General features: G+C 37.5%; 1 protein-coding gene across 1 annotated transcript in view; it reads right to left on the minus strand.

Annotated features, from left to right (window-relative positions):
• LOC107090126 (abl interactor 2-like) overlaps nt 1–14512 on the minus strand; it is a 44252-nt gene that overhangs the window by 7967 nt on the left and 21773 nt on the right. Inside the window, exons 3-6 of the mRNA XM_015383327.1 lie at nt 8352–8528; nt 6534–6551; nt 5803–5903; nt 2680–2835 (exon numbers count right to left, since the gene is read on the minus strand). Coding sequence (XP_015238813.1) covers nt 2680–2835; nt 5803–5903; nt 6534–6551; nt 8352–8528 — 452 coding nt within the window. The remainder of the gene's footprint in view (nt 1–2679; nt 2836–5802; nt 5904–6533; nt 6552–8351; nt 8529–14512) is intronic.

Raw genomic sequence — 14512 nt, forward strand, 5'->3', positions numbered from 1 at the left:
CATATGATCACCACATAAACGGAGCTGCAACTCACAAGCATCACAGTGCAAACATGACTACATTCTGTGGAGTGAATTTTGTGTAAATAACACATTTTGTAAACGGAAATAAAAAAGAAAATGCAATCTGGGACTGAAAATTGTTCATCAAAAAAGGTTTTGAAGGTAACTTTTCAGTTTCCACAGATTTTGATGTTTATTTCTTTACACAAAAAGCATATTTTATTTTTCTTATATATATATATATTGTTTTTATATATTTTTCATTTGATTAGATTTTTTAAATTTGATTTGAGAAAAAACATCATTTTTTTTAACTACAAATCTTAGAAAACAGCAAAGTACTTTTAAAACCTTTTGTTTTTATAAAGAAGTGTTGTAAAGTTTTATTCCTACATTGCATATTTTTTTAATTTTCCATTTCCAAAACCTGTTTGTGGCTTTGCAACAACAATGGAACAAAGTTTACACCATAGAATTCTTTCAATTCAGTTTTCAATTCAGTTTATTTCTATAGCACTAATTCACAACTCGTCATTTTAAGGCACTTTAAAATTCATGCAGTCAAATTGGTTCAAAGTTTTCTATCTAATGAAAACTAGACTAGTGGCTTGAATGCAATCCCTCACACTAATCATGCTTGTAGCGAGACTAGAGAGGAAAAAACTCTCTTTTAACGGGAACAAACCTCCAGCAGAACCAGGCTCAGTGGTTCTGCTGGAGGAAACCTCACCTGTCCAGAGGTTTCCTCTCCACTGTCGCTACAAGCATGCTTAGTGTGAGTATTTGCCTTTGGGTCAATGAGTCAATGCAATCAACAGTTTGTCCGTAGACAGAAAACTTTGAATCAATTTGACTGAATGATCTGGTTGAACTGTCTCTGTAAAGTTCCTTGAGATGACATGTTGTTAATTGGCGCTATATAAATAAGCTGAATTGAATTTAATATTTGCTTTTTAGTTTGGCCCAAATGAATGCACCTAAACTGTTGTCATATCATTATTGAAATGTGTGCTTTATTATTTGTGGCATAAAAAAAATGGCGTTGAGTAGCAAATATCACGTTTAAAAGTTTTCACCTTGTCAACCGCAGCAGTTATCACTACCTTTAAAACAAATGACTGTGTCAATTAAAACATTAATCTTTAAAGTTCTGGATTTGAGAAAACAGAAATGACACAGTTAAACCCTAATCCTTTATCCACGTGCTGACAGATAAGGATACAAACTGAAAAAAGGGCCTTAGAGTTTTACCTTAGTAAATACCCACTGGCTTAAAGTAAGCTAAACTTTAATGTATGCCACTTGATCAAAACAAGCATGCAGTAAATATAAATCAGTTGTTTTCAGGCCATAACTATGCAATCACAAAAGGCACTTGTTTTTGTTACAGCTATGTAGAAAACTAAAGATGTACTTTGGCCTTCTAGCATTCCTTAAAGAAGAGAAAAAAATCAATGAGGTTGAATAAACACACAACTGAAGATGAATCCATGAAGATAAAGAAAATTGGTTAGTTGGATGTCAGCAAACAGAAAGTATGACCTTAATGTTCTCAGACAGTTTAGCAAAACAAAACTGGAAGAAAGAAGCATAGAAGCAAAACAATGGAGGAAAGTCTGGAAGCAGCAGCGTAGTGTGAGGAAACCAGAGAGGAAGATGGTGGAGCCATGAGCAAAGATTTGGGAAGAAATCTTTTAGGATGAATAATATAAAGGAGCTTTCAAGGCTTGTTTGTTTTTTTTCTTCAATATCAGCTTTTTGGAAGAATAATTCAGCCTACTTAGCATAAACAGGGAATTTGTCCTCATATCTGTCCAGTTACATATAAGCCTGATCTTTTTCACCCATTTCAAACATATCAGTGGATGGGGAAGAATTTCATACCTTTTGTCTAAAAATGTCTGTCAGATTCAAAATGTTAGCTCATGTTTTCAGCCCAGCTGCTGTTTGGTTAGACTGGCTGTAAATGGAGAAGCAGAGGCGTAAAACATGCAAGATGCAAATAAGGATGATTTAAAATTCAACTATCAGCCTCAGCTGAGCCATTATGTTAGCAAACTATATATTCAACCTGTCAACGGCTAAAAGGTTCTTTATTCAATGTAACAGTTGTAGTTCAGGTCCGTGTTATTTTTGTCTTTATGCTTTGCCACATTTTTCTTCCAAACTTTTTTCCTCCACGCAACTTTCCATTCACTCTGTGTAAAGGCAGATTCTTTGACTCTGACCTGATTATGGGGGGTCAGTGATTTTCAGGTTAGCAGTCCTCTCCATTACTGTAATCTCAGATGTATTAGAAATTCTGTTTTTAATGGTCCTTTTTAATTCCAACTTCTCCAAGTCAGTGCAATAGGGTTTTTTTATTAGGAGTAAGTTACAGTAATCAAAATAAAAATAATAGCTAAAAATAATTCGTCCTCTGGGTGATGAAAATAAAATAAAGAATTAAATGAAATATGGCCGTTTTTAAATTGAATTACTCAGATAAATTGAAATTTTTTGATGATACTCTAATTTATTGATCTCCCTTGTTTTCAATCATATCAGTTATTCCCTATCAGCTGTGATTTCTAGATCTTTGCTTCCCATCTAAAGGTGTTAAAACATCAGGAGTTTTGTGTTTTTTCAGAAGTTTCTGGTTAGTAAGACACCATGTTTACACTCTGACCCGACTACCTGTATGTTCTGGGTCGTTGGTTCAGGGTGGCGGTGCGGACGGGACTGGGAAGCTGTCCAGCACCCATATTGTTTCTTGTCGGGCTGGAGGCATAATCGTTGGGCACCACAGGGGGGCGTACTGGCTCCAGTGTCCTGTAGGGGGAGTTCTTGTGCCTGTGCATGCAAGATGTAAAGGTAGGGAAGACGTTTGTACAGGAAAACAAGGTGGTGCTGGTGACCTGTCCCATTATTCAGATCATCCTTCTGCTATTATGCAAAAAGCGAGCTGGGAACATTTCCATGCATCATATCCTGCTGAAAAGCTGAAGTCACATTATTTCCTCCCATTAGGAAAAAGAATCTATAAGCATTTCTAATACAAAGTTAGCTATAAAAACAACTCCTGCTGTTTAATAGTGAAGGTAATAACTAATGCAGTGTGAAAGAGTTAACAGGCCGGGGGTTGGCTCCTTCTTGCTGCAAAACAAATACAGAAATCTGTTAAGGCCATATTTAAAGGGCAGGGAGTATTTTTAAACAGTATCATCTCCTGCAGCATCCAAGAAAGAAATAGAAGCAGAACACAACAAAAATAAAACGTTTAAGACACCAAAATTTGATTATACATTCAAGTTGATTTAGGTGCCAAAGTTAAACCAGCGGAGATCAGTTAGACATCGATATAAAGGAAACATTTTCACAGTTAGAACTCTGCACCCATGGTTGAACAAACAGAAAGCTGAACAAAAGAGTCATTGCTAACAGAAGCAAAGCTGTTGATAAATGGAACATTTCTCTGGCAGGATAAGAAACATCCATTTGGTCTGAGCAGCCTCGGGGCGGGGGTTGAGGTCTCTATTATCGGTCTCATAAATGAAGATTTTAATCCCGTCTGAATGGCACTTTTCACAGGAACAGAACAGACTCAGAATGAACAAACTGACAGAATGTTCCTCTCAGTGGTTAATGTAGAAAAAAGGGTGTGAGCTGTGAGAGAGATGGCTGTGTGCAGCAGGCTGCCAGCTCTCTGCTGTGTGTTTGTCCCGTTGCTCCCCATGTATGTTTGTCTGTGAGCACAGACAGGCAAACTTGGCTCGATGAGCACAGCTTAGTTCTGACCAACTGCTAAGCTGCTTCTGTTCGTCTTTCCTAGAAACATGGCCACACGTTGGACCAAATATAAAGATGCAAAGACCTTAATAGAAAGATGCAGAGTCTCTCCACTTTTAGGTGAGTATTAATCACCTTTGGAAATGAGATAAAGCAAGAAAAACACAGCCTTTATTGGAGTATGTTGGATTAAAGGTGCTGTGGTGAGGAACGATAGAAAATAATCCTCCTATGCTCCTGATTCAGGGGGAAACAGGCGGCAGATCAGCAGGTAACAGGAAACTAGAAGGAAGAGACAACAGGAGGAGCCCGCTGACTCTGGCAGCTCAGCAGCTCTAGCTCCATATGCATGGAGGGCTTTAATCATAGAAGCAGCTAAGAGTCCTCTGTGACTCTGAAGGTAGCCTTTAACAGGACAACTATTATTCAAAGAATAGCCTTAACAAGTCACATCATCAGTTTTTTCTTCTCCGTACAGGGGATCCAAAAGAAAACTATTTGGCCTAGTTGAAAATGTTATAAGTAGCATAAACATTCTTCTGCATTTTAGCTTCAACACACACTCCCTGTGGTGAAACATAGTGATGGCAGCATCATACTGCACCAGATCACCTCGGACAGTGAAGCTGGATAGAACCACATCCTGGCAGAATACCTGCTAGAGGCTGGAATATGGAAGTAAATCTGTGTCGCTGGGATTAAAAATTAAAAATGCCACTGAAATTTAAATGTTGTATGTTTGTACTTACTGTTTCAGTGTTAAATAAACATATACAACTGGCTCTATTTCACTGTCTAAAATTTGGCGTCTAAATTCAGTGTAAAAAGGGAAGGGTTACTTCAGGTCACAGACATTAGCAATGGATTGTGGTGTCCAACACCCAGCCAATCTCGTTACGTTTTCTTAGTCATTTGACGTGACGCGTGATGCTGATGTCAAATGACTGCAAACAGACCCAAGAAAATAATCAGTTGTAAAAACAATTTCCTGAATGATGTTAATGATTCAATTTTGAAAATTCCTGAAGCTATTCAGAGATTCCTTAGAGATGGTTTGTTTTAACTGGTTTATGTTTCACTAGAAGAGTGTTTGCAGACGAAAAACATGTTTCTACAGTAGCAGCCATTCAAAATCTCCCCACTTTCCTTGATGGGTCCTTTGCTGGTCCTTGGCCACTCCCCTACAATTCCTTTTTAAACATTTTTAAACATCTGTGAACATTAAGATCTAAAGAGAAGCGTTATCTCCTGGTCAGACCCTGTAATTCAGTGAAAGGATGAAGTCAGAGTAAAAAAATATATATATGACCATGAGAAAGCCAGTGACTGGAAGTTGGAGGGGATTTTGCTGCCATTCGGGTGGCTTTTGACTGGGAAGGGCCATTTTGAATGGCTGCTACTGTATTTAGATTAAAAGCTATGTAGACAGACAGAAAAATAAAATCTGAGGAAAATCCTCAAAATCACTTTATTGGTTTTATTTTACCATTAATAACTTTACAGCAGGGCTGTGGAATGAATTAAATATACCCATATGTTTTATTTGTCTCCAATCACTCACAAAAAAACAAAAAAAAAAACCCGATCATAAAATATTGTGTAAATAATACTACTTTGGCATTATTTCCTCTGCAGGTATGATTTTGCTTTTTATGACATAAGGAGACAAAAAGGATAGACACAGCTTGGTGACCCAGATGTTTAAGGGCAGAGAACACAACAAGCTTTCACAACAGATGACGTTATTCCTCAGAGCACTGCGTTTCAGAACAAGTCTGTGTGGGCGTGTGAGTGAATGCGATTTCCCACTGCCGCCTCAAATCTGTAAAAACCTCATCACAGGACACCGGCTTTTCTCAGCACATAAACGTGCACAGGCTGAAGCCTTTTTTAAAACATCACTTCCTATAAATCCTAAGCAGAGATGAACAGGTGAGGCTGACATAAACCATAAATCTATCAGAGCACAGAAACTCTTAAACAAAAACTTTTTACAGAAAAGTAAAGAGATTAAGTAATAAATGTACAAACCCCAGAATTCCTTTCCCTGCTCTTGGAGGACTGGGCGGTTTCTGGGTCGGTGGGTTGGACCGGGACAGACCTCCTAGTTTTAAACTCTGCTGGCCGTTTACCTGTGGCAACAAATACAGCCTGAAGTACAAAGCCTTAGTTCCAGCATAGATAATAAAAAACACCAACCTGACCCAAAACTCTTCACACTGTAGCCCTGACAGCCAAACAGTATGATATTTTATGTTCCATAGAAAAGATTTCACATTAAATAATATATAAAAGTACGTTGTCTCTTTCTCCCACACTGCTGCTCCTACTCTTTGATTGACAGCTCACTCCAGAGTTCACTATTGGTTGGAGGATATGTTCAGCTGTAGAGGCCAGGGGACGAACTACAGAGTAATAATAATGATGACGGATTACCTACTTTATATAAGAGCACATTCAGATTCCAAAAATTATTTTATGATTAAACCATTATGAATGAGAAATACAGCAGAGCTTACATTTTAGAACCTCAGCATATTTTTCACCTATTAAAGTAAGAATACATTAAGATTTAAAATAAAATCTCATCAATAAATCATGTCAGAAAGTTTCCTCAGAGCTTTAAGCCACATTTTGTTCCATATAGTCATATACTATGGAGTATAAAATCTGACACCTCTTCCACCCCCTCCCATCACCAGCTGAGACACATCAGAAGCAGTTGCTTCTGCATTGTGTGTAGGTGTGCTGTACAGCCTTACCTTGAACCTCATCAACCACTTAACACATCAGTGACAGCAGACGGGACAGAAGGAGGAAGAAGAAACAGAAGACATTTTAATCTAAAGGTTAGGCAGAGTATGACTGCATGCTGGACATTTCATCAGACATCAAGTCAGAAAATGCAAAGCAGAAGAAGAGCTTCAGACAAACAGGCTGAGACAGAGATAGAAACATATGGAGTGGACTTTGTTCCATTATTGTTGAAAGCAAAAGAACACAAATAATAAATTGAAATTTGAAACAAATGGAATCCAGAATTAAAACTTTGAAAAAGGTTTTTAATCTTTTTATTTTCCATATATTTATTTTTCAATTACATTTTTTCCTATTTTTATATATCTCTTTTTTATATTGAGTCTTACGACCTCTCTCTGTTGATGTGTACATTGACCAATAAGCTGAATTCAATTCAGTACAATGTTGTTGCTAACATCCATGCAGACCATTAGGAATGCATAAATCTCAATCTGCAAAAAACTAATTTGAAAAAATACCCCCCTGTAAAATACAAAAAAATATGAAAAAATAAGTTTGAAAACATCTGAGAAAACAGCAGATTTGCTGGGGGAGTGGCGGCCTAGCGGTAAGGGCATAGAGCTTGGAACCCTTGGGTTCTTAGTTCCAGCCCCACTCCCACAGACTGCCAGTCTGTGTCTCTTAGCATATACCCTTAACCCCACACTGCTCCTGGGCGCTGCACAATGGCAGCTCACTGCTCTCAAAGGGGATGAGTTGAATGCAAAGAGGGAATTTTGTTGCTCTGTACTTGTTACAATGTAATGACAATAAAAGCTGAAAAAAAAAAATCAAAACCTTTTTTTCTATAATTAAAAAAAAAATTCTAATTTTCCGATTCCATTTTTTTCCATATTTAAATTCACAAAATGTATTTTTTCTTTTTCCAACAATAATTGAACAAAATTTACTCCAGAGATAAACACACTTGAAGCAGCAATACTGAAGAATGCAACTAAATAAAGGTCTGAGATAACAGAACTAGATCATTTAGAGTATACTCTACCAGAGAGTGACAAACAACAACCATAGTTATGCTTAGATCTAAAGAATGAATGTTTTTGCAACTGGCTGTCTACCTAGAATTATGTCTAATTATCTAATTATCTAGAATTATGTCTAATTATGTCTAATCAACAGGGAGAGGATGCCATGTTGACTGGATTTCAACTGTATTCTGCACAGTATACAGTTTAGAAGCAAATATGACATCCTACATAATGACTTTTATAATAGCGATTTATTCAAGATGATCAAATTAAAGAGCTACTTAGCAGTTTTACTTTAATCTAAACTGAATTGGAGTTTAATCAGTGGCGGCTGGCCAATGAAATATTTTGAAATGTATTAATATATTTTTTAGATGTGCAGGACAAATATTTAATCTTTAATGCTGAGTAAAGCTGTTTCGTTCATCATCGGATTGGTCACGTTTTTCCACCCTGGGGCGCAAACATTTTTGCCCATAGACTCTCATTAAAAGTTGTCCATGCGTAGTAGCTCCTATTAAATGCAAAAGAAAAGACCATCCAGAGCTGAAATCTAACTTATTTGCACACCACCTCCTTCCACAGTGCTGATGTCACAGTCCTCTAACATAAAGTCTGATTGACAAGTTTATATACTGTAATCATTTAAGCTTGGCTAACTGCATGCAGCTAGGCTATCGTTTTATTGTGATTTCCCTGCCTCCCCTTTCAAACGTCTGACCCAGCATGGGGTATATTGTCTAATTTGAAGTTATAGCAAACAGTGGTAACCAGTTTCTCTCTGCTGCCTACCTTGACTCCATGTCCAGTGTCATCCAGCACGCTGTAGTCAATGGGCTTCCTGATGTAGCGCACAGGCCTCTCCAGATTGGCTGGAGCAACGATTTTATGGGAGCGGGAAGTGTTTTTGTTGGTAGTCAGGATGCCGATCTCTCGCCTCGCCACCTTCTCCTTGTGGATGTCGACTGTCTGTAAGGGTTAGGGTTAGATGAGATTGTTATACTTCGTGGAACTTCGTGGTCTGATGCCAGCAGAAACACCTTCTGATTAATGCAGGGAAAACCAAGAAGCTAGTGGTGGAAATTCACAGATGCAGTTTCACCCTACTGAAACTGGTGAACATCCAGGGAAGGGGCATTGAGGTAGTGGACTCTTATAAGTACCTAGATGTTCACCTGAAAAACAAACTGGACTGGACTCAAAACACTGTAAAAGAAAGGTCAGAGCAGACTCTTCCTGCTGAGGAGACTGAGAACCTTCTATAACTCTGTTGTGGCATCAGCCATCTTCTATGGAGCTGTCTGTTGGAGCAGTGGCTTATATGTAGCTGAGAGATATCAGCTGGATAAGCTGATCAGGAAGGCCAGCATGATAAGATGCCCACTGGACTCAATACAGGAGGTGGGAAACGAAAGGATCCTAACTAAATGAACATCTCTGTTGGATAATGTCTCCCACTCCATGCATGAAGCTGTTGCAGAACTGGAGGCTCCTTCAGTGACAGACTGCTGCACCCTAAATGCACCAGGGAGCATTATCACAGATCCTTCCTCCCAGCAGCGGGAAGACTCTATAACCACCATTGTTCCCAACAACCTCAATAAGTTGCTACATTCATGCTGATTTTGCACAGTTTTTCCCTTCAGTTAAATAACACGCTGCTTTCTTTTTGCACATCTCTGATGTTGCTGTTATTTTCAAATACCCATTACTGTAAAAATGTCCACAGCTGTATATTGGTTATTTATTATCCAGGTGCAGTTTTTGTACTGTTAAAACACTTTAAAGTACAGTATTTTATAGTTTATTTTTTAACTCTTCACTATTATGTTATTCTTATACACTTTTCTAAGGTCTAAATTTGTTTGGCACTATAGCATTTTTTTGCTGCTATAAACACCAGAATTTCCCCATTGTGGGACAATAAAGGGATTTTCTATTCTATTCTATGGTATTCTATTCTATTCTATAATGATCAACTTCCTAGCACAGGACGACTGGTTTCATGCCCTCCATGATTCCACATGGCCACAGAGAGCTGACTTTTATGTTGAAGGGGTATAACGATTCACAAACACCTGCTGAAAGAAGCACAATGATTGTGACATGGTGTAACACAGGAGTCAGTAAACAATTATGAACTAAAGTTCATGTTAGATGGTAAGAACAACATGCAGTCTTACTGGTTTGGCTGATTGGCGGCATGATTCTTATTTATGAGAAGCAAACAAGAAACACTATAGATTACTAAAAAATATTATCTCCCACCTGTGCATAAATGGCATGATATTTATATTTATCACTTCAAAAAAATTACAGAACAAAAAAAAAATCCTTTTTGTTTCCATGTTTGACTCCATTTGTTTTCAAATCTTTTCTTGGAATCAATTATTTTCTTACTGGCTGTTCAAATCCTGAAGAGTATTCAGTGTGAGAAAAAAGTGCTCTCTGTTCTCACACTAGATATTTCTGGAAACGTTTTGAGATGAATGATAACCTTCTCATGGAGCCTGGAGAGAGAAAAATGTGCTTTTGGATAAAAATGGTAAGAGACTTTAGTGGATTTGGAAGGATTTATCTAAAAGCACAATCCATGTGAGCTTTGTATGAAGGTGAACTACAATTCGGTTATGTATAAAACTAGAAAACATCTCTAAATAGAAAAAAACTGCTCAAGCTCACAGCAGAAATTCTTCATCAAGGAAAGTCGAGTTTGTATAAAGAAAAAGGAGATTTTTAAAGGGTTTTCTCTGACAAAAAAAACATACAAAACAGTTTTGATCATTTATGGAAGATTATGGCAAAACAGTAGGATTCCATTGTTCGTACAGTAAAAGTCAGAGAAAAATGTGGTCGTCAGATTAAAATAACTGTTATGGATTTTAAAATGGTTAAAACTGCTGCACTTTCCATTTTTGGACATCTAAACCTTTTTCAGGAGTTACGCTCTGTGTTGGATGAATGTACTGCATGCAGAGAAACTGGAGTTGTTGCTCATATTGGTGCATTCATTTTCAGTCTGTATGTTTGAATTACCCACATTAAACATGCAGCCAGTATTTTATCTAATAGTGCAACTGCTACACAAACTGCAGTCTTACCGTGACGACAACAGGGTTGTTTCTAACGTAAAACAGACATGATGAGACTGTAATAATTTAGCAATAGCAACCATTTTTTGGGAAGTTTTCTTTTGATCTCCTAGATAAGAATTCTCACACAGGGAAGATCAGCTGTAAGGAAGCTGAGCGGAGAAGAGGAGTTAAAGTAAAGCCAGTTCCAGTGATTCATATGCTGCTTTCACACTTGCTAATGAGCATCCATAAATTGTGTTGTAAATATGAGATCTTGAATTAACATTAGTGGGATGGGTTACCTAAAGAATTGCAATTCATGGTTGATTCCAGGGCTGGGCGATACGACCTCAAATCAATATCACAATGAATTAGGTAGTTTTACCTTGATAAATGCATGATAAATTTTTGTGAAAAATAATGGCATGTGCAGGAAATGCACCTGATTTATTTTTCATTTATTTATTGAATAAATCACATTACATAACATTACTTTCAATAAAATATAAAAGTCTTGTAACCATTCAAACTTAAACATTCAACACTGTCTCATTGAACAGGAGAAAAATATTTGTTTTTTTGCAAACATTTTTGTGCAAAGGTAATGAAGCCATTTGCACATCTTTAAATTCAACAGCGTAGCTGTGCTGTAGGAGGTGGAGGTTGGATGTGTTACTTTGGGTAGTCCCGACAGTTTTCAGACAAACTTTGCATTTCTTGTTCTTTTGCTCAACATCTATGGAGTCATTTTTGTGCCACCAAACTGAACATGCAATGAGAACGGTGTGAATCTTTACAGGGTTCCTACAGCATAGGGCAAGTTAAATTCAAGACTTTTTAATGCCACTTGAAATAAAAATTTAAGACCAAATTCACAAGAAACACAAGAAAAAGCTGCTTGCGACAACTTAACCCAAAGGTTTATTTTAACATAAACCACTGCACCAATGTTTCAAAATTTAAAAGCATACAGGAAGAAAGCTAAAAACACACAAATGACAGATATATTTTAATAATTATTTAACTGAATTCACAAACTTTGTTTTAGCAGGGAACAAAACAAATCAGTTTTAAAACCACAACATAACCAGTGCTAAGTCTTTTTTGCAGCCATTTTTCTTTGTATCGTTTTCTTAGTATGTTTGATTCGGTGATAAGTGGAGGCGTTGCAGAGACAAGGGTCGAACAAAACCGAGAAATACCGGCTGTTTCTCTGTAACTCGATTTTGACGATTTGTGTTTCGCGCTTCGCATGTGACTCCACTGCCTTAATTCCCATGGTTCCGAGCTTGAATCGCTTCTTGCACAAATACACTGTGCCTCATGTATGTTCCCTGGTACTGGTTTTAGCCATGGAGAAAACTCTTGGCTGGAGCCAATTTTTGTGACATTTACACTTGCTCATATTTTCCAGACAAAAAGTTAATGGCGCATCTCCCAAATGTCACGGCCGCAACATCGCTTTTATTGGTTCCGCTATCGGGACGGAAGCAATAATGGCAAGTCGTTATTTTTTTTAAATAAATAAAAAAAAATTCTCAATTTTAATGTTTTATTTAGATTACAAAAATTATTTATGATGTTTTAAAAATGAAGACCTATGAAAGACTGATTTAAGACATTTTAATACCAATTAAGGCCTTAGTTTTATTTTGAAGAATTCAATGCCTTTTAAGACTTTTTAAGGACCCGCGGGAGCCCTGCTTTAAACTCACACACCTCCGCTCAAAATCTGCCTTCCCTGCGCTCAACTCTGACAATGCGCGCTCGGTTTCTTCTCTACTCGCTCAGCTTCTTATCTGCGCTCGCTTGGCTTCACAGGATAAACAGATGTAATTTGATTTAGGGCTTCTTCAGTGGGCTCATCCGCCATTCTCTTTGTTTACACTACTGACTGGATGGGTGGAGTCACGTGATTACACACATGCTGCATTGTCGTAAAGGGGAATGGAAATACCGCCACCAACGCAGACAGGAAAAACAGCAAAATTAAGTTTATTTCTTAACAAACATAGGAAAATTGTCTCTCCGGTTGTCATAGTGAATGACGATAACAATATAATTCAGTTTATTGCCCAGGCCTTGTTTATTCTATCAAGCACAAGAAATTGCTTAAAACATCACTACAGCTGCAAGTACAGGTGCAGAAAAATGTTTTTATACCCTGGAAAATCCTTGTATTTAACCCAGAAGTTTGTTTCTGATAGAAACCTAAACATGATGAAAGAAGAAAGAATTAGTTTTCAGGTGATTTAGTGTTTATGCAGAAAATCCGAATCTGAGAGACTCTGAATCCAAAGATGTATTGACGGCTACAAAAAGGGAGTGAAAATCAAAGCTTGAAGTTTGATTCTCCACTCAGGGTCAGCCTCAGTGATCCATTGATCTTCCTTCAATGTACGTCCCATGGGTGAAGGTAGGTATGCATGAATAAGCCAGATATGCAGCCCCAGTGATTGCACTCAGAGATTAAAGGTTCTTGGTTGATATCATGGTGTGAGACACAACATCACAGATCTTTTAGTTAGACTCGTCAGCCGGAAGCTGGTTTGGGGTCAGAAAAAGGGGAGAGAGAGATGTCCATGAGTTGGCCTGTTAAAGAATCTCAAAATGAAAACAAATATTTGTTTCTCATAGTGTTTATAGTGTTGGGATAAAACATATTGTAGTTTTGAACATTATCTAAGCAAAGGCATACACATAATGGACATTTATAGATTGAAGGAATTCCATTTTTACTGTAAGCACTGAGTCCTTCTGATAGAAAACAAGCTTTATATCCTTCCTCCTCCGAGCAATGGCTGTTTTTAGCAGTCTGTGATGTTCCATGAATAATGTTTTGGCTGATTATAGCTGCATAAAAACCAAAAAGGCATTATATAAGAGCTTGTTAGTGTTTCTGTAAGTGAAGAAGCAAAATATTCGCCTACATAACAGATGTGACCATTTCTGAACAGAAAGTGCTGATTATAACAAATAAACTCAGCCAGCATCTTGTTCTGACTGCATGGAGACCATCTGGATGAACCAGAAGTCAAAGCAAGAGAATGGACCTTCTATAGCACTGAAAGGTAGATCTGTATCCCTTTATGCAGTCTAACAAAAAAAAAAACACAAAAAAAACATGCCAGCTTGCTTTCTTATTGAAGCTGACTGGGTTTGTCTAAGATAAATGCTCTTGACAGAGCTGCCATTGTGTAGGAGTGCAGCTGAGTGTAACTCACTGGATCACTAGTGATGCTTCACACCTAGGACAACACTGGATGCTCACATATCACAGCTGAGTAACACAATAAAGACTGTTTCATCTTTTCAGATTTGGTATTACTGAATGTACAAACCTGATATTTTTATCATATTCTAAAAAAATTCCGGGGTTTAAACTGTCTGAAGGTTATAAAGGAACAATCTAAATTTCCAACAGGAAGATCAGATTAACAATCAATTTAGCACTAAATAGTTTACTATAAAACTCTTTATCATTCAAACGCTCCGAATCCTCTTTTATCTTTGTGCCTGGGCCTGGTGCATGACGTAATTATTTCCCTTTGAAAGAACTGTATTAATGTGGCCAGTTTACTAAGACTCACTCATGGTTATTCATGCCAGTTTAAATGTTTTGCTGTATGGAGGATTTAGAAAATAGGATTTTTTCCCATTTGTGAAAATAAGCTTGGAATTGAATCTGTCGCACCAAAATGCTCTAAAGGTTTAAGCCTTTATTAGGCCCCTGTCACACCTTGCTGATTTAGACAGTGTATGCCCGACATCCCAGAATCTCCTAAAATGCGGCATACACAAACTTTTGATGTATTTTTTCAAGTTACATCGTGTATTCATAGAAAGTCCAGAACTTTTGTGACAGCATAATGCCAATGA

Source organism: Cyprinodon variegatus, unplaced genomic scaffold (assembly GCF_000732505.1).
Source record: "Cyprinodon variegatus isolate N-32 unplaced genomic scaffold, C_variegatus-1.0 Scaffold282, whole genome shotgun sequence".
Lineage (NCBI taxonomy): Eukaryota > Metazoa > Chordata > Actinopteri > Cyprinodontiformes > Cyprinodontidae > Cyprinodon > Cyprinodon variegatus.